The following is a 24,912-nucleotide window of genomic DNA, read 5'->3' as shown; positions in this document are numbered from 1 at the left end:
TTGGATCCCATGTGGAGACCGGTTCCCGCTCACTGGCTGAGCGCGGTGCGGGCGCAACACCAAGGGTTGCGATCCCGTTGCCGGTCCCCGGTGCGGGTGTGACACCAAGGGTTGCGATCCTGTTACTGGTCAGTAAAAAAGACAAAAAGGAAAAAAAAAAAAAATGCTCCCAAAACTGGACACTCCATTAATGACAAAAAACAGACCAGAATCCACATTCCCAATACTCAGTCAAGTGGCAGACTCACAAAACCATTTGGTTTCTTCAAAAATACTGAATTTCCCCAAAATAAAACCTAAGCTATCGCTAACAGATGATTTAGATGGGCAATCTGCATCCTTATCTCATTCACTGTTAGCTCCACCTTTTGCTGCAAAAACAAAGGATGGACAAAAGAGTACTCAAGTGAGACCCCTGTGGCAGAGCTGAACTTCACCTTTTCCTTGGTTATTAATATCAGTTTTGAGACAAAGAGTACAAGCAAAATAGGCTATGCTTGCTCATAAATTTCAGGCAGATGCAAACTTTGTTCAGAGGCCTAACTGGCCAGCTCCAATTTTTTCAAAACTAACACAGCTCCTCTACCTCTGCATTTGGACCCCAAGAGTTTCCCTATTAGGACACATAAAAAGAGCCAGGAGGCATGTTTCTCTTTCTCATCAAAATTAAATCCCCACATGCAAAGGCACCCTTTGTTTCCAAACTTCTTTTCTCCAGGGTCCTGCTGTTTCAAATCTGTGTGGTCTATTAAATGCTAAATCATCTGACAGATTTCTTCTGGGGGGACCACTGTTTCCAGGGCAACATCCAAAACACATATATATCTGCTTTTTTTTTTTTTTTTTTTTTTTAAGGATTTGTTGTTCTCAACCTGAGCAGCCTGAGCAAAACTGTTAGGTGTGAAGGGTCGGAAGAGAATGGGGACAGTCTTCCCAGAGTTCCAGAATTATAGAGCTAAGGTTGGACTGTCTGAGGAGTTCCTGGACCAAGGATCCCCAGAGTAACGGCCTCTAACTCAAACTACCTGGTTAAGTCCTCCCTGCTCCACAGGAAACAGAGACACCAAAAGAGAGTTAACAGAAAGGGCATGGCTGTGCTGAATGGAACTGCACTATAACAGAAGACCAGACATCACAAAACCTGCCCGATGCTGTGGTTAATTCCAAAACCAAAGATTAACTCAGCAAAGCCACAAAGGACTTTCAACTCTGGCAGTTCCAAATGAGGTCAGCACATAATATAAAGGCAGCCACAACCCCCAGCAGGAACGCAGAGGCAATGCAGACTAGAAAGTGCGAGTGACAGCCTGCACTAATGGCACTACTCGCCATGAACAAAAAGTGGGACCCTTTATACCTAATCCCCAGGGAGGCTCCTCTCCTATGCCTCCCCCAGCTTCCCTGCTTTAAGGATGAAGATGGCTGGAATGTAGCCCAGCCCACGCCAGGAGGGGATACAGCTAGGGGTGGAGCCAGAACAATCTCTCAAAGGAACATAGCCAAACTGCAGACTTGGGGCAGCCAAGTGGAAGCAGAACAGGCAATAAAATGAGCTTGTCCATCCAAGAATCACAAGTAACACTGAAAAGGTTGTATCCGCCCCCAAACACACACACACATACCTATATACCTAAAGCTCAATTTGAAACAATTACATCAGACAGACCCAACAAAGCAAATGTGTTTCCATTCTCTTACTCATCTCTCCCAGACATTTCAGGGCTCCTCAAGTATTTTATGCTAGCAGGCACTGTCCCACACCCACCTGCAGCCACGGATGCCTTAACGCTTCTTCTGTTGTATAACGTGCCTTTGAATCTACTACCAACAACTTCTTGACGAGGTCCAGAGCTAAAGCAACAAGATAATTGGGCAAATCTCAGTGAAAAGGATAAACACATTAAATCAGCAATGCTAAAGAATGCCAGAATTACAGGCCACCATCCAGAGAGAGGAGAGACAGTCTGAGATCATCATGGACTCAGCAGACATAACGGGCAGGGGGCCCCTAACTCTCCTCACTTTCTGTATTCAGAGTACTCTGAGTACTCAGGAATGATAATGACATTCCCCATCTCTTCCTGCTGGGACATCACAACCTCTCAGCTCCTTGTTCTCCCTCTTGTTGCTGGACTCAAGCTCAAACTAAATAAAGCTGAACTTCCAGCCAGTTCTAAGAGACTCAGGATGCACGGCGTACTCTCCCTGGGTCTCACAGATTGATGGTGAGAATTCTTCACCCAGAGAGAGACTCCCTGAAACTCCAAACTTGCCAAAAATAAAGCTTGACTACTCCAGCAAGTAACAACTGCAAGCTGGCTTGTGTATTGCCAACAATATTATTCCTTAAACATTCTGCCATTTAACACAATCACCTATGTTACATTATTTGACGTTTAGTTTTAAAATCTACTTTTTCTTCAGGGAATTACAAAGTTGCACTTAAATTATAAAATACAAAGTAATTAATGACATTTAGTTTTTACATGCTTACTTAATCAAAGGAAACCTTGTAACTACAAAGTTACTTATAACTAAAAAGTTAAATAGGTACCAGACACCTGTGTACATTACACTTAACTCACAAAAACCCTTTAAGGCAGGCGTTATTGAGGTCCCAATTACAAATAATGAAAATAGATACTCAAAGAGGTTAAATAACTTGCCTAAGGTCACACAGCTAGGAAGTAGCACACCCAGGACTTGAGCCCAGGCTCTAGAGCCAATGCTCTGAATAATTTCCTCTGCCTCTCAAATGGTGCGAAACTAACAAAAGAAAATAAGAACAGAATTGACAGGAGAAAACATCATGGAATTTGAAAAGAAACTCCCACCACAGCACACACACATTTTAGCCAACCACAAATTCTTAACCCTTTCGTATCCATACCCTTCTCTGAGACCTCTGCCCAGACTTCGGGAATGAACTTGTATTTTCCACTGGTGATCTGATCCTTCAGTGACACTTGAGTCTTATGCTCAGAAAAAGGTGGATACCCACTAAGGCTTAATATTGGTAGAAAGAGAAAGGAAAAGAAATCAAGTGGCATTCTCAGTGGCATTTGTATATATAGGTTTCTTTTTCAGCATAATCAAAGTCATATTTTTCTTTAAATCAATGGTCAAAAAGTGACCTATATGAAACACAAGCTCTCTATGTGGACATGTTTGATTTCATCTAATTACCTCCCACAAGACTGTGAAGCAATGAAAACTTTTCTTACCAGATAAAAAGAATAACTCCTAAACTCCAGCAGTCCACAGCACGGTTATACCCGGCCGTCCCAATGGAAAGAAGAACCTCAGGAGCCAAGTACGTGGGGGTGCCACACAAGGTTCTCATGAGAGAGGTCTCCCCCAAAATCTTGGACTGCCCAAAATCAGTAATCTAAAATGAAGGTCAAAAGGGAATAATGTTTAATGATGTTGTAAAATAAAAAGATTAACATAGGGCCGAGCCGGTGGCACACTCAGGAGAGTGCGGCGCTGGGAGCACAGCAGCGCTCCCGCCGCCGGTTCGGATCCTATATAGGGATGGCCGGTGCGCTCACAGCGCTCACTGGCTGAGTGTGGTGCAGCAGGTCTCAAAAAAAACAAACAAAAAAAAGATTAACATAGTCTGCCACTCCTAAAAGACACGAAGCCTAGAGCAGATTCTATTGCACAGTTCATACCTGTTGTGAATCTGGAATCTACAAATTCATGTCTTTGCAAGTTAAGGTATTTAGTTTTCCTTAAAATAAAGTTTCTGAGCCTAGGAACCTCAAGACAGGCTTTCTCTGTTACCTTACAAAAAGTTTATAATCCTTATCACAGACACTCTAGAATTCTAATTAGTCATGCATGGTTCTTCTTAGACCCCAGTTTCTCAAACTTGGCTGTACTGTGGAATACCTGGGGAACTTGGAAAAAAATACATCTGGGTGCCACACTCAGAAATTCTGAGATTCAGCCTGCTTGATTTTTTTTTTTTTTTTTAATCCTAACAGTAGATTCTACAGTGAAGCCAGACTTGAGAATCACTGTCTTAGATGGATGGCAGGGAAAGGCAGGGGTTGTGATTCACTTGTCCATTGAGACTTCTCCCTTCCTCCTTCTGAGCACAAAGGTGGCTTGTACACAGTGGAGATCAATAAGTGCTCATGAGAATCTAGATAGGAGCAATATTACCTGATCTGTAAAACAACCACTAAGAGTGGAAAGGTCAGATTCTCAATTTTTTATGCTCCCACTTCTTACATGAGGAATTAAAAGAGTTTCTGAACAAAAATTTGCTGGAGGGGCAACACACAGAACATAAATTTCTTACCTTTATAAGACAGTCCTCTTTTTGAGATGAGAGTAGAACATTCTCTGGCTTTAAGTCCCGATGTATAATACCATTTTCGTGAAGGTACTACACATAAAGGGAGGCATGATCCTTGGATTTATACAGTAGGTACGTGAGCACAAAGTCCCCACTACACACACATCTAACAGCTGGGTGGAACTGTAAGCTATGTCACATACACCCATATTCCCCCAAATCAGAGAAAACTGCTGGGTAAAAGGGGTTAGCGTTTACAAATTTATTTTCAAGAAAACCTTTAAAAAGCAGAAAAATGAAAACGGCAACTTACGACAGTAAACCTTTAATTTCACTTTTCAAGATAATAAATATCCCTTCATGTTGGCAGAAATACAAGGTGTCAACTTCAATAAAAATGTAAATGGGTGATGTAAAATATTTTGAGAATATGCCAAGGTGAACAAAAAAATTCCACCAAAATTATATATTTGGTTATTCCAACTCTGAGAATAATATTTTTAAAGGGAATCTATAAAACATATATTTGTAAATTACCAAGAGTTAACATTTCTCGATGCAAAGACTTAGTCTTTGAAAACTCTATTATCTGAAATAGCATACAAAAATGAACAAATAAAGAAACATCAATATACTATATCACATTTCTTTAGGAAACAAAAATTTCCCATATCCACTGATCTGCACTCAACTTAGCTTAATATTTTTAGTTATTAAATATAGCCATGCCTCACTTAACTACCAGGATACATTCTGAGAAACGTTACACGATCTTGTCATTGTGCAAACATCACAGAGTGTATTTACACAAACCTCAATGGTATAGCCTGCCACACACTTAGGTTTTATGGCATAGCCTATTGCTCTGACCACTACTGTATATGTGGCCTGTGACTGTACTGTAAAGGAGGGAATAAACCAATGAGGGAGTAAAGCATTAAATGGGTGACAGCTGCCATTAAAAACAGCTCATCTTCATGGGCCTCAATCTTCTCTGGATGTCCCCTGGGCTGGAACGAAAATTCTTCCGAAAAATTTCCACTGGGAAATGGATCTGGTGAAACCCCAGGGAGGGCAAACCCAGATAGCAGCCGCAGGAAAATCTCCCTCAATCCTAATTCAATGTAAGAACCGCCCCCAGTCGTTGCATTTCCCTCATGGAGTGGGTTTTCAAGGGAAGAAACATTGGCAGGGAAATGGCCACTACCAAATTTGGTTTGGGAAATGGTCATGTTCCTTGCAGTACCATGCCACCAGCTGTTCCTCCATCCACCTCTGTTACTGAATAGAGAAGAGATGGCTGTGCACAGGCCCCACCTGCCTGCCTGCCTGCCTGCAAGGAACACCTAGTACTGAGCCATGGAAGAGCAAACAATCTGCCACTATCACTCCAACTCATCAGCCTTGTCCTCATACCTGCCCAGCCCCCACTCTGAGTTAAGAGGGATTTCTACAAGGATTGGGCAGCCACAGAGACCAATGGCACTCCAGAAATACCTCCAAGCTAAAGAAAGGAGACATGGGACCATGTGTTCATTTCTTTAATTTCCTTTCTTACTGTCTCTTAAGCTTCACAGCAAGAGCTTTGTCATCTGATTCAAAGGGGAGGATGTTTTTGCCAAGAACAGAACAAACATACAGATTCTCTTCTAAGTTTTAATCTACAGTCCCCTAATTTCTGCCTAACTCAGGCAGTAATTAACCTTAAAAAAAAAATAGGTTGTCAAAGAATTGAGGGCTTCAGGGCCGGCCCGGTGGCGCACTGGATAAGTGCGCCGCTTGGGAAGCGCGGTGGCGCTCCCGCCCGAGGGTTCGGATCCCACGTACAGACTGGTTCCCGCTCACTGGCTGAGCGAGGCGCGGGAGCAGCACCGAGGGTTGCAATCCCGTTGCCGGTCCCCGGTCCGGTACGGGGGCAACACTGAGGGTTGCGATCCGTTGCCGGGCACGGAAAAAAAAAAAAAAAAAAAAAAAAAAAAAAAAAAAGAATTGAGGGCTTCACTTACCTGTACAGCCAGGAGCATTTGGTAAAAATAGAGTTTGCAGGTAGTTTCTTTCAGGCGTTTATTCCCCACTACCTTGTCAAAGAGCTCTCCTCCTTCCATTCTGAAACACACAGGCAAAGGAGGGGGTTCATTCCTGAAGGGAAACTTACTTGGAAGGAAGATAGTAACACAAACAAACTCATTAAGGTAAGCAAACAGCTGCCATTTTTATTCACTTTTGACTTCCATTTTTATAGCTAATGAGGAAATAAGCTTCACCCACAATCAGATGCCCAGTTGGAAACCAAAGAACAAGACAATAGGAGTGGGCACTGGAGGCACGTGGGGGGACTTTCAAAAATCTGATTCAGTAGATTGGAGGGGGGGCCCAGGAGTTTGCATTTTTATCGTGTACAAGAACAAGCAGGAGTTTATAATCAGACAAGCAGAGTCTCAACCCCAACTCCACCACTTCCCAGCTGTGGGACTTTGGCAAGCTATTTAACCTCTCTGAGCTTGTTTCTACCATATAAAAAATGGGGATGATACTACCTACCTTGATGGTTATAAAAATTAAGATAATTGATGTAGCTAAAGCACCTGACACAGTACAGGTGCTCAGCAAGATTATTCAATCCCTCTGTAATTCACTTTCCTTTTCTTTAAAGTGTAGCTAAAAATAGTAACCCACCCATAACCTCTAAGTAACCTGTCAGACTGTTGTGAAGGTTAAAGAGTCAATCCATGTAGTGTGCTTACAGCAGTACTTGGATTATAGTAAATTCTTCACAAGTACCAGCTACTGTTACTGTATTATTATTATCACTATTATTAAACCGTGTTAACTGGATCCAGTCAGGGAACAATCTTCTGTTTAATAGTAACAGATATTCCCTTAAGCACCACAAGGGCCATCCAGCCTCTCCTAGTGCTATGATCAGGGCTATTGTTTTCTATATAATCTTAATGGTCAACCTGCATAGCTACCTTTTGCCAGCCAGGAGTAAAGCATTCCCTACCTGTCACAACAGCTGCTCCCAAAAGCACTGCCTATTTAAGCATAAATGGACAGCAAGACAGGCCTCTTCAAGCGATGAGACAGAAAATTATTTTGGTCACACCAAATAAGATGGGACATTATGGCCACAGAAGTAAACTAGCAAAAATGCTGAAAGATACTCAGGTGCCACCATACAATCCAGTCCTATAATCCTGAGCTGAAAGGCTCAGCCAGGCAGGTATTTCAGAGTAATAATATCAACCCATGGTTAAGAACGTATATGTGCCAGGTGCTCTGCTGGGGACTTATCATCCCTTATAGCATTTAATCCTTACAAGGACTCTGTACACGGGTGTATCACTATAATCCCCATTAACTTTAGGAAAATGAGACTCAGAGAGGTGAAGTAAACTCAACCATGGGTGCTCAGTTAGTCACTGCAGAGTGGAGTTCAAACCCAGGCCGCAGATCCAGGGCTTAGAACCCAATGCCATCTGCCTTTAGAAACACTGGGGGGGGTTTAGAATTGATATTAACCCCACATACACACAGACTCTGTGTGTCCCACCCCCACAGTGTATACATTAAGGGCCCTGAGGATGAGAAAGTCAAGCTCCCATTTGATTCTTTGGTGGCTTATAAGCATTTAAATGAAAACATAAACTTAAAAGTTCACTACTTACAATTCCAAAACAATATAATAATCTTCTGCATCAAAAAAGTTTTTAATCTTGATGATGCAAGGCTGAAAAGGGGGGGGGAAGGGGGAGAGAAAAAGGAAAAGTAATGAGAAACTCCCAGGAAGAAAACCACGAGAGCAGTAGAACTTGGGACACCTGCCTAGAGGGTCCAGGATGCCAAGGCCAATCAGGGCGCTTTGAAGTTCAACAAGGGGAGAAGGCAGAACGGAATCCAACCCACACCTCAGTGAGAACATGCAAGAAGCTTTCCACCCTACCGTGCTGGTAAGAGACTAGTTCATATTTCCTAAGCAAGGATATCACCTAGGAATGAAGGCCAGGTCTCTTGCCAAACTTCCTCCTCACTGCCCCAGAGCAGAGGTACTCAAGGTCAGCCTAAGGAACCTGAAGGAGCCTGAGAAATAAAAGCCAGGTGGGAAGCCTAGACATGCTGTACACAGCAGGGTTATTCAGCTTCAGGTAAGTGGGACCACACGGGAAGGGGAACTGGGACCTCCTGGGACAAGATCCTGCCATTTTTCAAAGGAAAAGGGAAATTCTAATTTTATAAAAACTCTAAAGCACACCTGGTAGGGGTGGGGTAGGGAGAGAGAGATACACACGACTATGGCTGATAATTCATGACCTCTGATCAATTCAAGGAACACAGAAGAACACTGAGGGCAAGGCAGAACAGTACTGTACACTTTAAAATGCATATTTAATATCATGATTTTATACTTAGAATGCACACCTATTGTTTTTACAATACAAAACATAGTCAAGCTCCATGGTAGGGGTAAGTAAAAGATTTGATGAGTAGCCATCAGGGACGCACACCACAGCACAGAGGAGGACTGTGGTTATATCAAAATGAAACAGAAGAGAGCTACAAGATTTTTAGGTTTTAAATTTAAAAGGGTGGTAAAACTCACAACAGTGATCGTCCTACAAAGCAAATTTCATTATATCCACTAATCTGATTAAGATCCTCCAGTGGAGGGCTGGCCAGTTAGCTCAGTTGGTTAGAGGTGGTATTATAACATATCAAGGCCAAGGGTTCAGATCCCCATACCAGCAAGCTGCCAAAAAAAAAGAAAGATCCTCCAGTGGAACCTTCCCATGACCAACTGTTAAACAGCAGTGAATGAACACCCCACAGCTTCCCCGAAACAGACAGATCCTGGAAACATAATGCTGAGTGGAAAGGGAAGTCACAACAGACTTCAAAGAGTATGATATCATTTTTATAAAGCTCAGAAACAAGCAGTAAAACAATATAATTGTTTGGGGATATATAAACATATGTGGCTTTAAAAGAAAAACCAAGGGATGATATATAGCATTTAAAATAATGGGGCTACCTCTGGGGAGCAATAAGGGGGTGGGACGGGGAGATGTACACAGGCTTCAAACATACGGTTGAGATTTCATTCTTAAGTTGAATAAGAGTTCAAAGGTGTTCGTTTCATTGGGTTGCTTTACAATTTCTTTTTATCACGTATTATTTTACATGTGTCAAATGTTATATAATTTTTAAATATTTAAAGGAGGGAAGAGAGGAAAACAGGAAGAAGGGAAGGAAATAAGGTGAGGAAGGAAGGACAGAAGGCAAGAAGAAAATCTTTGGCCCCCTGCTGCTTTGTTGCTAATAAAACTCAACCCGGACTTATCCAGCCCCCTTCCCACCTCACATCCTGCTCCTGGTCCCATGCATCCCCCTCTCCAGACCACAAAACTCCCTTCCAACCCCAAGCTCCCTGTGCTCTTTCCCAGTGTCACACCATTCCTCATACCACCCTCTTGCCTAGCAATCCAGCTCTCTGGGTACACTTGGCCTCAGAGAACAGGTCTCAGCTTGAATGTCCCCTCATTACCTGTCCATGTGCCCTACTCATCTGTGTCACCCTATACTGCATCTTCACTGTCTTCCCACCAGGCTATGAGCCCCAGGAGGGTGGGGAAAGGAAACTAACACTCATCATGGGTCTCCTTGCACCAGACACTACATGGGCTGTCAGTCTTATTGATCTTTCTAGGCCCAACACCCGGCATAGTAGCTGGTACACAGGAGAAACTCAAATTAATACCAACAACTTCAATAACAGCTACACCCACAGAGGGTAGATTCTGCCACCCAGTTTTTGTCATAAAACTTAAGGCAAGAGGGTTGGGATGAGAAAAAACCTCTCCTTACCCCTGACCATAGTACACTACTTTCGTCCTACAAAGCAAATTTCATTATATCCACTGCTTTGATTAAGTTCCTCCAGTGGAGGGTCTTACTTGGCTCTGAATGGACAACTGTTACTGTCACAATAATTAAAACATTGAATACTCATTGTAGTATTATATTAAGAGGAACAGAAAGGAAAGAGATAAAATCCTCATAAACCATAACAGAAAGGCAACAGGCTATGTAAAATTGATAAACCAAGAGACAGCAGTTTATGCATATTATATAGAAATATGGATGTCAGTTCTAGCAAAAACAGTGAAGAGTTTTAAAATGCTTACAGAGAGATTAGTAGGGATGAGGAGCTGTTGACTTGTGTAATAAAAATTTTAGCACCATTTAACACCAAGATCAAAAGTTCAGAACTCTTTACCAGCCAGCCACACACACACACACACAAAAAGCACTATTTGATTCTTTAGATTACACATGTGACATCTTGATAAAATCACCTTTTTAAGGAGAAGCAGAAGAAAAGGCACACATAGAAAAAGAACAGATTAGAAGGAAAAATGAGAACTGCTTGGTTCTGCTTGGCATCACAATGGGCAGTGTCAGTACCCATCTGGGAATGGGTGGGGCTGGGAGCTGACAGAGCATGAAGAGATTGCAACAGTCAAGAGGTAGCATGAACTGTCTTCTATAGTCTCCACTACCTCCAGGGTCACTGGCTGGGACTGTCACAGCTGAAACTGTCTCTCTACCAGGAACCAGAGGCTACTAACCCAGACCTTCCACTTAGGTCATTCATACAGTGAAAAGAGCTTAGGAAAGTACGGATCACTATTATTGCCCAAGTGTGTTCTCTGTGCTGAAAGCTTTGCAAGCACATCTCATTGAAATCTCACACTGACCTTGTAAGATAAGTATCTTTATTGTCTCCGTTGTACAGATAAGGAGACAGAGGTTCCAAAAAGTGAACTGACCAACTCAGAGCCAGGAGGTAATAGAAATAGGATAGGAACCCAGATCTGTCTCCTCACTAGACTGAAGCCACAAGAGGGGAGGAATAGACAGCTCCATCTGTGCTTACTGCTGCCTGGGCCTAAAGGACAGTGTGGCACAGTAAGTATTTGACAACTGACCAAATCAACGTCTGACTCGAAAGGCCAGACTCTTGGCCACAAGGCTCTTCTCACTGTCCCCAAACATTAAAAAGCATTCAGGAGCCAATGTTTAATCCCCTACAGTTCTGTGAACCCTTGTAACTTGCCAAGAAATATGTCCAGGGACCTTTTTTTAGGGTTCTAATAATTTCCCAACCGCACTGGACACTGGATTTGTATAAATGTTATGACTGGGGATCCTCTGACATCATAGAAAGTTCTCTGAAAATTCTAACTGTTTATCTTAAGAGTATGTTGATACAACCTCACCCCAGAAAATTAGACGGCTCCTCTCCTTGAAGAGAGACTCTTAATCTCTTGGAAAAAGGACTTGGCAAACTCAGGAAGGAGGAAGTTGTAAGGAAATTAGAAGAAAGCCAAGCAGAAGGCCTTCCACTCAGATTCTTGTGGGTTTTTAGGTTCACCCACTGAGTTCTAAAGGAGCCTGTTGAAGTATTTTGTCAATGGCAGTGATTTTGTTTAGTTTCTATTTGTTCTTTGAGGGATTTGAGGAGGAGAAAAAAGGGGAAAAAAATCTTTTCGTTATTTGGAGGTTAAGAACCAGAATAAGATAATCATTAGCTGGACAGGCTAGAGGTCTTGTTTCAAGTTTAATTCCAGTGCCTTCTGAGCTCATGGCTTCCCAGGTATTCATGAATTAATGAAGAAACTGAAAGAGCCAATAAAAATGAAAATAAAATCAGTCCTACACTATAACTTTTTCTTCTCATCTTTTTAAAGTTAGACACTTTCCATTGATATGAAATCATCATTGCACTCAAAAGGTAAGAACTATTCACACCAAAGAAGGCCACAGACACTATTTAATCAGATATAAGGATAGGATGTTATCATACCTATTGGATACCCTTGGGTTTATTTGGATTACTCCAAATAAAAGGTATTTGAAGGTGTTAAAACTTCAGGCATAATTAAATCAAATTTACTAAAATTAGCATTGTCTTCTCAAATGTAAACTGTTGATCAAGTCCCTATGAGATAAAATAATTATTATTTAAAAAAAGAATAAATATTATATCTTTAGGTCAAGAACTAACTCAGCAGAAATATCATGTAATTATTCAATCATGAATTCTTTATACAGTTATTGTCCTCTCAAAATTTTGGAGTAAAACTTCCCAGCTAAATGACAGATAGTACATGTGTGTGCACCCACGTGAATTAATGAACCCAGGTTATTACTAGCTTTATTATTTGAAATGCTTTATGCTCTTACAATATTTTGAGATGAATGAATTTAAGTATGTATCATATTTTACAGATTTAGATATATAGGTATAGATACTGTAGTAGATTATGTCCCCCCAAATTCACTGAAGCTTGAATTGTGTCCCTCAAGTTTTATGTATTAGAAACTTGGCCCCACTGTGACTGTTAAGAGGGTGGGAAATTCTATTATGGTAATTGAAAGGTGGAGCCTTGAAGGGATGATCAGATTATAGGACCACACCACAGTGAACAGATTAAAAATGGTTGTCAGAGGCATGGTTCTGAGGGCTTTAAAAGAAGAGAGAGGAAAGTCTGTTGCTCTCTTGCTCTCTTTCTCTGCTCTCTCTGCTTCCAGCATCTTGCAATGTGAGACCCCTGGGTCACTGTAACCACCACCAGATGGACTTTGGACTTCCCAGCCTTAGAAACTGTAAGCAATACATTTCATTTTCTTTATAAACCACCTAGTTTCAGGTATTTGTTATAAGCAACAGAAATGGAATAATACAGATACTTACATGATTTAGTTTTTTCAAAATTTCTATTTCTGTTTCAACATTGAGAGCAGGGTCCTTTGATAAACAGAATAACATTAGAGTTTATTGATAATAATAATAATAACCAATATTAATAAAATGTTTACAGTTAAACTTAGTTGAGTAAAGGCTGCCTACCTGAGTTCCAGCCCTAGTTCTATACATAAAAATAAATCAAGGCCCAGAGGTCGATGAATTATATAACTCACCTAAAACCATTTTGCAAAGTGCTTGGAAAGTAGTAAGCATTCATAAATAGTTAAGACCTGTGCAAAGCTCTGTATTTACAAGGATCATCTCACATAAGTCTCATAACCCCCAAGTGAATTGGATTTTATAATTATCCCCATTTTACAGATGAGACAACTGAGTCTCAGAGAAAGGGAAGCCACGTGCCCCATTCCCACTGCCAGAAACAACTGTGTTTCCACTGTTTTCACATTTAACTGGTAAGCTCTACTGGTCTCATCAGCTATGGAATTATTTACATTCATAAAAATGATAAAGCAAACAAAAACCATGGACAAGAAGGCGCTTAATGAAACTGTATGAGGAATTTACCAAGTCAAATTTCTAATAATAGAGCAGACATAGTTTCCAACTTCAACTGCAGGCTAACATATTTACTGAGACTCTGACGAGAAGCTTCAGGGTACTGAAGTTGTTCTCTGATACAATTCCAAAAAGATGAATCAAGTAACCTAACTTCCCAGGCTACACCCTCCACGAGCAAAGAGGATATAGAATTACATATTTATGTAAAATGGACTTCAGCTAAGAAACCCAGATGTTTAATTTTAAAAGTCTGCCTCTTCCTGTAAGCCGTTAAACTCATTACCAAGTCAGGGTGTGCTCTGATAACAGAGAGGTCACAAAGAGTCCAATGTGATTTGAAAAATGAAATTAAGACGTAAAATTTTACTCTAAGTTTTTAACAATCTGGTAGATATTTTCTCCTCCCCAAAAGGGGAAACAAATCCAGAATCACAGAGGAAAGATCTATAACAAAGTGAACACAGAAAGGAAATTCCTCTTGCCACATGAGAATGGCATTGACTAAGGGGGAAAAAATTGATCCTTAAGGAATGCTAAAGTATAATAGCCAGAAACAGCTGGCCACAAAGGAAAATGTGATTACGGGCCATGTTTTACATTTTGTCATATTATGTGTAGAAAGACAAATACATTTGCCCATATCACCCATACAGCAAATGTGTACTACAGAAAATGTAATAAAATGAATGGCTACTATATAGAAAGGCTATTAAAATAATTTAATTAAAAAGTTTTTAAATCACGGGGCCGGCCCGTGGCTCACTCGGTAGAGTGCGGTGCTGATAACACCAAGGCCACAGGTTCGGATCCCATATAGGGATGGCCGGTTCGCTCACTGGCTGAGCATGGTGCTGACAACACCAAGTCAAGGGTTAAGATCCCCTTACCGGTCATCTTTTTAAAAAAAAATTTTTTTAAATCTATAACTAATCCATAAACACTAAGATATTGATTGCCACATTATCTAGAAGAACAAAGAATTGGAAATAGCCTAAATGATAGACCAGATGGTTGAATAAATTATCATGAAGTTGATGAAATGGAGACTGAATCATCGAAAAGGATACATTAAGGAAAAGTTTATGCTATAATACATATGTGGAAAAGCAGAATACAAAGCTGTATATACAGTATGATTTCAACCATCTAAAACACGAATTCATATGAACTAAGATTAGAAGGAAAAGGAAACTAAAAACAGCTGTAGGGTTACAGTGGGGGGATTATGGCCAGATTTTTTTCTCTAATTTTCTTTTCATTTATTGTAAAAACAGTCTTGTAACTTTGAACTTGGAAAGATAAAAAAAAAACTTCCTTCTATGTACATTATTATGTACAACCAAATATTTTTGGAGCCTAATTATCTTTAAGTAAAATTTTCTAGATTAACCAAAGATACTCAAAAATTTTCCGTGTTCCGTGATACTCACAAACTCATATGTCTGAGCAGTAAATTTTTCCTGAGATTGAAAATCATCACTCTAAGATTATTTGGGGAAATTATGAAGAAGTGTCAAGAAAAGGTAAGTGGCCACAAACACAGCTACTTACTGCCTCTCTTGCTGAGCCAATGGCAAACTTCCTTTTGCTAATGATCTTTATGGCTACTTTCTTACATGTTTTCCTCTCGAAAGCCAGCTTTACCTCTCCACAGGCACCACTAGAGGGAAAAACACAGACAGTGATTGTCAGGATGTTGTTAAACCTACCCTTCTGAGTCTGCCTCAACTATCCCAAATTAAAGCAGCCCCTATAACAACCTTTCCATTGTTCCTGTTTTCAGAGGACAAAGAGAAACCTCACCAATGTAAAATGTCCAGGGCATAAGTGGATGCGGGCCATCCAGCAACACTGAGTCAGCTCCAAATTCCACTTCTGAGCTGAGTGATACAGACATAAATAAGCCTTACAGCAGCCCCAGATTGGGAAATTCTCAGAAAGACACCAAGAATAAAGAGAAAGAAATTGCTTATCCCAGAGGTCAGGAAAACATCAAATAGTCTTCCCTGGTCAAAAATAAGTACCCAAAACAATTAATAGTAAAGTTGCTTTCATTGATATAGTTCTCTTTCCTTCTTATTCTCTGCTTTCAAAGGATGTGCATAAGCAGTTGATAGTATGAATTGCACCCTAAATCATATTATTACACAATTAATCTGCTTGCATCAACCTCTCACAAAGATTTACAATTAATTGGGATACTACTAACGGAGGAGGAATGCTATCCAGGATATTACCCAGCACACAACCTTAAGGAGGCTCTGTTCTCCAAAGCTTGCATCAGCCTGAAGTAATAGCTACTAGAGTATTAATCATACATTACCTGCCTGAAATGGACTGTTATAACTTTTTGAGGGAGTGAGGTGAGGAGTTTACCAAGACATCTTTTTTACTGTGTTAAATATACATAACATAAAATTTACCACTTAATCATTTTAAAGTGTACAATTCAGTGGCATTAAGTACATTCAAAATGTTCTGCAACCACCACCTAGTTTGAGAACTTTTTCATCAGCCCAAATGGAAACCCTGTACCTATTAAGCAATTAAGCAGTCACTCCCCATTCTACCCTGCCCCTGGCAACCACTAATCTGATTTCTGTCTCAATTGACTTGCCTATTCTGAATATTTCCTATCAATAAAATCACATAATACATGCCCTTTTGTGTTGACTTTTTTCACTTAGCATAATGTTTTTGAAGTTCATTCATGTTGTAGCATCAATCACTACTTCTTTCCTTTTTATAGCTGAATAATATTACATTGTATGGAAATACCACATTTTGTTTATGCATTCATATTTTGATGGACACTTATTTGGGTTGTTTTCACCTTTTGTGAATGGTTTCTTAACATATAACACCAAAAGCACATGCAACAAGAGGAAAAAACAGATAAATTAGACTTTATCATTGTGAATAGAGCTGCTACGAACACTCATGTAGAAGCTTTTGTTTGAACATCTGTTTTCAATTTGGCAGCATGTATATACATAGAAGAATATCTGGGTCATATTGTAATTCTGTTTAACTTTTTGAGAAACCACCAAACTGTCTTCCACAGTGGCTGCACTATTTTATATTCCCAACACTTTATTTTCTGTTTCTTTATTATGGCCATCCTAGTGGGTGGGTATAAAGTGATATTTCATTGTGGTTTTGATTTGCATTTTCCTAATGACTAATGATGTTGAGCATCTTTTCATGTATTTTTTGGCCATTTGCATGTCTTTTTCAGAGAAATGTCTGTTCAAGCCCTTTGCCCATTTTTATACTGCATGTTGTTTATCTTTCTATTGTTGACTTATAAGACTTCTTTATCTATTCTGGATATAAATCCTTATCAGATATATTATTTGCAAATATTCTCTCCCATTCTGTAGGCTGTGTTTTCAATCTCTTGATAGTGTCTTTTGAGGAACAAGTTTTTAATTTTGATGAAGTCTAATTTATCTTTTTTCTTTTCTTGCTTGTGCTTTTGGTGTCATATTTAAGAATCCACTGCCAAATCCAAGGTCATAAAGAGTTACCCCTGTGTTTTCTTACTAGAGTTTTATAGTTTTACCTCTTATATTTAGTTAATTGTTACATTTGGGGTTAATTTTTGTATGTGGTATGAGGGAAGGGCCCATGTAACTATTATTTTTTAAATTAGCTCAAAGCACTTTCCAATACCCCTTTCTCCTGGATACAGACATCCTTGGGCTGAGAAATCGTCCCTGAGTCAGAGTCATTCACGTGGAGTGTCTGCTATGGTATAATACCCACTCCTAAGGCCACATAACCAAATTGAGCCAATCAGGGTTTCCCTTAAAGTCAAATGCTGATGCTGGGAGAGAAACAGTTCTCTCTGCTAAGGTTTCTAGACAAAAGAAAATATAAATCTGAGGTTCCTGGTAGCAATCTTCCCTACCACATAGAAAGAGCAATTCTATAGGAAGTAAACAAACAGTAGCTAAATCAAGAAATGGAGGTGGAGCCCAGGTGACACTGTGGGAGCCTTATACCCAGCCAAAGATAAAGCCAAACAAATCATCAGAACCCAAAGACAAGAGGAAAAAAGCCCTAATGACCTCCTGGATCCAGCCATGCCTGAAGTTAGCTCTATCCCTATATTCCCTACTATCCCTATATATCCCTATATATCCCTATAAGCCAGTAAATTTCTTTTTCCCTGACTTATTTGAGTTGAGTTTCTATCACCTCCTACAAGTTAGAGAATTTGTGTTAAATCCTCCCTTAGGAAAACATTGAGTATCACACATTTCTTAACAAAGAGCATAAACTTTGCTGTGAGCTTCTAAGCAGTCAATGCAAATCTGAAACACAATCAATTACTGACTTCAATGTCCATAAACTAAAATTTCTCCCACAGATGGCTATAAAGAGGATACTGTGCTCGACTCTATGTGGCAGGACTATGGGTAATTATTTCCTTCTATGTACCTTCCACTTTCATGTTTCCAAAAATATCAAAAATAGAAAAGCCTTTGCAAGTGGAGGGAGGGGTTAAAGGACATTATGTAAAGTGGTAACAGTATCCTGAATACGTTCCCCAAGGAAGTGGTTCTCAAAGTATGACTGGGCAACCCTTAGAGGACCCCAAGACCTTGCAGAGCATCTACAAAGTCAAAACTATTTTTAGAATACTACTATGATTTTATTTATCTTTTCCATTCTCATTTTCTCATGAGTGTGCGATAGTTTTCCAGAGGCCACACAGCAGGTGATATCAAAACAGACTGAATGAAGAAGCAAATATCAGATTCTAGCCAACTTCTAAGTAGCCAGATATCAAAAGGATTTGTAAAAATGTAGACTCTACTTCTCACTAACCTCTCTTCTCGCTAATCTTTTTTTAATAACTACTTTTCATTAAAAATGTTACTTATCTTAACATTTAGCGAGCTTATTTAATGAATTAATAAATATAAAAATTTCTCAATTTTAATTTCTTTCTTTTTTTTTTTTTGTCCTTTTTGAGACCGGCCATACCACGCTCAGGCAGTGAGCGCACCAGCCATCCCTATATAGGATCCGAACCGCGGCGGGAGTGCTACTGCGCTCCCAGCACCACACTCTCCCAAGTGCGCCACGGGCTTGGCCCCTCAATTTTAATTTCTAATACAGTAAATGTCAATAGATTTAAGCCACATAAGCAAAAGCTCTTTGGGGTCCTCAACAATTTTTAAGAGTGTAAGGGGTCCTCAGACCAAAAATTTTGAAAGCTTTGCCCTAAGTTACATTCAATTGTCACTTCCATTCCATGTCTCAAGATGGCACAAATTCTGAACAGCGCAGAAATGCAATAATTGTGTATTTTTGGAAGATGATGAAAAAGTTCTAAAATTAATTTGTGGTGGTGGTCAAGACGGCAGCATAGATGATCCCCAGTGTCACTCTCTCCCATAAATCAACCAACTTACAACTATTAAAAAGCAACAACAGCCAAGCGGGGCTGCTAAAGATCAGGGGAAGAGGAGGAGAGACCTACAGAGTACATGGAGGAGGGAGAAGCCACAATGAAAGAAAGAAAAAAACCCTTCCGACAGGGGAGTGGGGCTTCAGCCACACCCCTCTGACATCTGCACCCAGCTCAGCAATGACCAGGCCGCCACTGGAAGCCCCCTGATCTCCCATGCAGGAATGAGGGAGGGTGCCACAGACCTCAACTCCATGCATCCTCCTTTCTCCTTCTCCCACCCTATTTTCTTCCCCCTTCCTCCTCTCCCTGTCCCCCCAGCTATTCCACATCATAGAATGTAAAAAATATATCTATTAATAAATAAACTTTAAAAAATAAAGTAAAATAAAATAAAATTGATTGTGGTGATGGTTTCATGACATTGTGAATATACTAAAAATCACTAAATTGCACACTTTAAATGGGTCAACCAAAAAAATAATAAAAATAAAATAAATGGGTCAATTACATGGTAGGTAAATTGTATTTTAATAAAGCTGCTGTTAAAAATATCACCAATAAAATTTATAAGGAAAAAGAGTTCATTTCAGTTGATTATTTATCAAATAAATTAATAACACACCTATTACAGTATATGGAAAAATGCTCAACATCTCTAACCATCAGGGAAACACAAAACCACAAAGAGATGTCACCTCCCACCTGTTAGAATGGCTATTATCAGAAAGACAGATAATAACAAGTGTTGACCTGGGTGTGGAGAAAAGGGGACCCTTGTACATTGTTGGTGGGAAGGTAAATTAGTATAGCCATTTTGGAAGATAGTATGGAGGTTCCTCAAGAAATTAAAAATAGAACTACCATATGATCCAGCAACCCCAATTCTGGGTATATAAAAGGAATTGAAATCAGTATGTCAAAGAGATATCTGCACTCCCCTATTCATTTAATAATTATTCACAACAGCTAAGATATGGAAGCAATTTAAGTGTCCATCAATGGATGAATGGATAAAGAAAATGGGGTATATATGCACACAATGGAATACTATATAGCCTTAAAAAGGAAATTCTGTCATTTATGACAACATGGATGGAACTGGAGGATATCATGATAAGTAAAATAAACCAGGCACAGAAAAAAATACCGTATGATCTCACTTACAGGTGAAATCTAAAAAAGTTGATCTCATAGAAACAGAGTAGTGAGTTCGATCCCTGTACTGGCCAGCCACCAGAAAAAAAAAAAAGAGAGAGTAGGAAGGTGGATACCAGAGGCTGGGGAGGATGAGGAGGGGATGGGGAAAGGAAAGATGTTTATCAAAGGTTACAAAATTTCAGTTAGACTGGAGGGATAAGTTTTAGTGATCTACTGTACTGTATGGTGACCACAGTCAATAACAATGTGTTGTATATTTCAAAATTGCTAAAATAGATTTTAAACATTCTCACTACACAAAAAATGACAAACTGTTGAGGTAATGCATATGTTAATTAGCTTGATTAAATTTTTCTAGGCCTGGCCGATTAGCTCAGTTGATAAGGGCATGGTGCTGATAACACCAAGCTCCACGGTTCAATCTCTGCACCAACCAGGAGCCCAAAAAAATTTTTTTTAAAATAAATGTTTTCGGGGCCGGCCCGGTGGCACACTTGGTAGAGTGCGGCGCTTGGGAGCGCAATGGCACTCCCGCTGAGGGTTTGGATCCCATATAGAGACCGGTCCGCTCACTGGTTGAGCGCAGTGCGGGCGCAACTCCGAGGGTTGCGATCCCGTTGTCGGTCACAAAAAAAGACAAAAAGGAAAAAATAAATAAATAAAATAAATGTTTTCTATAATGTATACATAAATCCAAACATCACATTGCACCCCATAAATATACTATTATTATTTGTCAATTAAAAACAAAAAATTAAATAAATAAAATGACTGTCAACTCACACAAAAAATATAATACACCTATCATGAATAATTGCAATTATGTTATAAATAGATAATAAATGTTATAAAACCAGAAATGGAAAAGTTAAGCAATGACAAATGTGTAGGAAAAACACGAAATGCAATTTATATAAGAAAAAAAAAATTTACCTTCCAAGAGTTTTTGATATGATGTATTCATCTCTTAATTCCTTAGGATAAACTGACTGATCATCTACAGTCAGATCAAAAAATACAAAAACTAAGGAAATAAAGGGCAGAAATGGGTTTCATTAATTTATTCAATAGAGAGAAGATAATTGATTCTAAAATTTAGCCATCATATGGAATAAAACAACTGTTTTTAGCTACATTTAACATGTAATTCTAAAGGAATTATTTAGCTAGGCTAACACATACTAAGAAACCCTTGAAAAATGATAGTCACGCCAGCCACCACCCCCCAAAAGAAATGATAGTTATATTTTATCCTTCAATGGAACTACACAGCACTGCTCTCACAGTAGTGTAGGAAACCCATAATATACTGCTATTCATATTCTTTAACCTTAGAATATTTATTAATGAACTGCAGTAATATAAAATACCTATGAAGATTACTATAAGCCCAGAAACAAAAAGCAATTATTCTGAGCCTAGAAAAAATGTTCTAGGCAAGTAAACATCTCAGTAAAAATTAGACTGTAAGTCACCATATCCTCAGCCATTTATACCTTTATATATCTAGTATTTAATAATGCAAACCATCTTGAAACTATAAAGTTACATAAATACATTTTTCTAAATAGATCCCCTTTATTTCTCCATTATTTTGGCAGTATGTCAGAAAAACAAAATGCCAGGACTCAATCCCTGTACCGAACCAGCCAGCCTCAAAAAAATTACTCAGTTTTTTTTGTTTGTTTGTTTTTCTTTTTGCAACTGGCCAGTACAGAGATCCGAACCTTTAAACTCGGTGTTATCAGCACAATGTACTTATTTAATAATTTAACCATCCACATGGCCAAACGTACAATCAATTATGAAACATTTCAATGTTACAAAGTCACTAATGGTAAGTTTGCAACTGCCTATATCTTGAAAGAGTGAAATCTGTTAAGACCCCTTGAGTTTCTCAGATTTCGGGTGACAGGTTTTGACCTCACTAGAGGAGCCTAAAGGTCAGTCTCACACAAATCTGAGTTACCTGCGTGTGCTTCATTCCAAGCTGGGATGCATGAAGCAGACACTTGCCCAGTAAATGAAACCTGCTGGGCACCCAGGTACAATTGTCCCTCAATGCTTGTAACTATGTATGAACTTGTATGTTCCAGGGGCATCTGAGAATCTGGGAATTTGAGGGGTTCTGGGGATGTATTTCTCCCAAATGTCAAGGTCTACTTCAAGGGCTGCAAACTCAGTTGCCCACACAAGCCAGGGAGTTAATATACATGGGTCTGGCTGGGTTGAGTTTTACAACACATAGAGAAGTGCAGACTTGAACAGGAAAACAGATCTCCCATCTAAATGACACAGCCTCTACTCAGCTCCTGCAGAGCCCTGAATTGTGGGATTGTTGACTCATTGTGGCCAGATATTCCAACTTTTCAAAGATATCTGGATTTTCATATTAACATTATTAATATTGGCAAATGCCTTATAAAATGTCTAAATAAATGCAATCCAGAGTACCAGTTTGATCTACTTTATCTAGGCTACCTTTAGCTTATATGACAACTTTGTTCAAATTAGAAAAGATTCAGAGATCCATTATACAATATGGTGACTATATTTAATAACAACGTATTATATTCTTGAAAATCAGCTGAGAGAGTAGATTAAGTGTTCTCACCACAAAATAAAGATAAGTATATAAGGTAATGCATGTTAGTTAGCTCAAATTAGCCATTCCACAATGTATACGTATCTCAAAATGGCATGTTGTACATGATAAATATAAATAATTTTTATTTCTTAATTAAAGTAAATAAATTAATTTTTTTTTTTTTTAAAGATGACCGGCAAGGGGATCTTAACCCTTGACTTGGTTTTGTCAGCACCACACTCACCCAGTGAGCAACCGGCCATCCCTATATGGGATCCGAACCCATGGCCTTGGTGTTTTCAGCACCACACTCTCCCGAGTGAGCCACAGGCCGGCCCCTAAATCAATTTTTTAAAAGTTGACCTAATTTAAAAAAAGAAAAATGGGCTGGCTGGTTAGCTCAGTTGGTTAGAGCACAGCGTTACCACACCAAGATCACAGGTTTAGATCCTTTCACTGGCCAGCCACCAAAAAATAAGTAAATAAATAAGTAAAAATTTAAAAAAGGAAAAGAAGAATAAAACAAAAGAAAGAAAAGGTGCCCTATAGGCAAACCAATAAGAAAAAGGTGGTACACATCTTGTCACATGGAAGGCAGACCAAATTTAGCACCCAGTTGTCTCCTCCGCTGGGAACCCACAAACAGGGAAACTAACAATAATTATCATATAGAAGACAAAATAGTCAGAAACAGAAAACTAAATCAATCATAAAATATAGACATATTTCCCAGACTCCAGCCTGAGCACTAACTGCATGAGAATCACTTGAGCATGACTTTTTTTTTTTTTTAAAGATGACTGGTGGGCCGGCCCGGGGGGGCACTCAGTAGAGTGCGGTGCTTGGGAGCGTGGCGGCGCTCTCGCCGAGGGTTCGGATCCCATATAGAGACCGGTCCGCTCACTGGTTGAGCGCGGTGCAGGCGTGACACCGAGGGTTGCGATCCCGTTACCGGTCACGAAAAAAGACAAAAAGGAAAAAAAAAAAAGATACTGGTAAGGGGATCTTAACCCTTGACTTGGTGTTGTCAGCACCACACTCTCCCAAGTGAGCTATCTGGCCATCCCTATATAGGGATCCAAACCCGTGGCCTTGGTGTTATTAGCACCACACTCTCCCAAGTGAGCCACGGGCCAGCCCATTATTTTTTTTTTAATATCCAGAACTATTAGATCAGAATCTGTGGATGAGTGCTTGTGCAAACCTATATTTTTAAAATGTCACACACACACCCCCTCCGAGTCATTCTACTCTCACAGACTTGGGAAGCTCTGCAGTTTTTTTAATTAAGAAACTAGAGTATTCCTCTTGTCCAAGGATTTGAAATCACTATGAGCTACCTTTAACTCTGTAGGTTATTTTTGTCGGTTATTCTCTCAAGACTTTGACTTGAATGATAATTGTTCCTTTTAAATATGATATTCATAAACTTTTAGGGTTGGATGAATATTAAGTGCTACCTGATGATGACAATAAACACCTCCACTTGCAGAGGATAACCATGTGGTACTTAAGAAGGTGGAAGCTCTAAATTGAACCTCTTACAGAAATACCCATAGCCTAATGCCTGGCATATAAAAGGAGCTCAATAAATGCATGCAGAAATGAGTGAATGAAAAAAATAAAGGAAAGAATGAGGAAGGTAGGGATGAAGAAAGGCAAGCCAAAAAGGAGGAAGGATGAATGAATGGCCTAAAATAATTCATAGATATCTAAGACTTATGTGGTGTAAACTGAATCAATCAATAAACTATAACTTATTTGAGCCAATATGATAATTCAATTTACAGCAGATCGCCTTAAATGAAACCAATCAAACCAATTAAACCTAAGAAAATTTGTCCAGGGCCGACCCTGTGGCTCACTCGGGAGAGTGCGGTGCTGGGAGCGCAGTAGCGCTCCCGCCGCGGGTTCGGATCCTACATAGGGATGGCTGGTGCGCTCACTGGCTGAGCGCGGTGCGAATGACACCAAGCCAAGGGTTGCGATCCCCTTACCGGTCAGGAAAAAGACAAAAAAAAAAAAAAGAAAATTTGTCCAGATAGAACTTTTTCATAATTTAAAAATGCAACTAAAACAGAAGAATTGAATCTTGAATATTAATTTAC

At 39.6% G+C, this 24,912-nt stretch overlaps 1 protein-coding gene across 2 annotated transcripts in view; it reads right to left on the bottom strand.

Moving 5' to 3' along the window:
- Positions 1-24,912, bottom strand: part of CHEK2 (checkpoint kinase 2) — a 63,788-nt gene that overhangs the window by 28,477 nt on the left and 10,399 nt on the right. The window contains exons 4-13 of one of the 2 annotated variants that reach the window (XR_551254.1): positions 21,151-21,241; positions 15,186-15,294; positions 13,062-13,115; positions 7,975-8,036; positions 6,313-6,412; positions 4,310-4,396; positions 3,225-3,388; positions 2,891-3,006; positions 2,667-2,766; positions 1,769-1,851 (exon numbers count right to left, since the gene is read on the bottom strand). Coding sequence is in view for 1 of the 2 variants with exons in the window: in XM_008583065.1 (XP_008581287.1) it covers positions 1,766-1,851; positions 2,891-3,006; positions 3,225-3,388; positions 4,310-4,396; positions 6,313-6,412; positions 7,975-8,036; positions 13,062-13,115; positions 15,186-15,294; positions 21,151-21,241 (869 nt within the window). In the remaining variant the exon portion in view is untranslated. Of the gene's footprint in view, positions 1-1,765; positions 1,852-2,666; positions 2,767-2,890; positions 3,007-3,224; positions 3,389-4,309; positions 4,397-6,312; positions 6,413-7,974; positions 8,037-13,061; positions 13,116-15,185; positions 15,295-21,150; positions 21,242-24,912 lie in introns of those variants that run through there. The other variant, XM_008583065.1, reaches the window with a different exon arrangement.

Source organism: Galeopterus variegatus, unplaced genomic scaffold, assembly GCF_000696425.1.
Source record: "Galeopterus variegatus unplaced genomic scaffold, G_variegatus-3.0.2 Scaffold2820, whole genome shotgun sequence".
NCBI classification, from domain to species: domain Eukaryota; kingdom Metazoa; phylum Chordata; class Mammalia; order Dermoptera; family Cynocephalidae; genus Galeopterus; species Galeopterus variegatus.
This window is presented reverse-complemented; position numbering and strand designations above follow the sequence as displayed.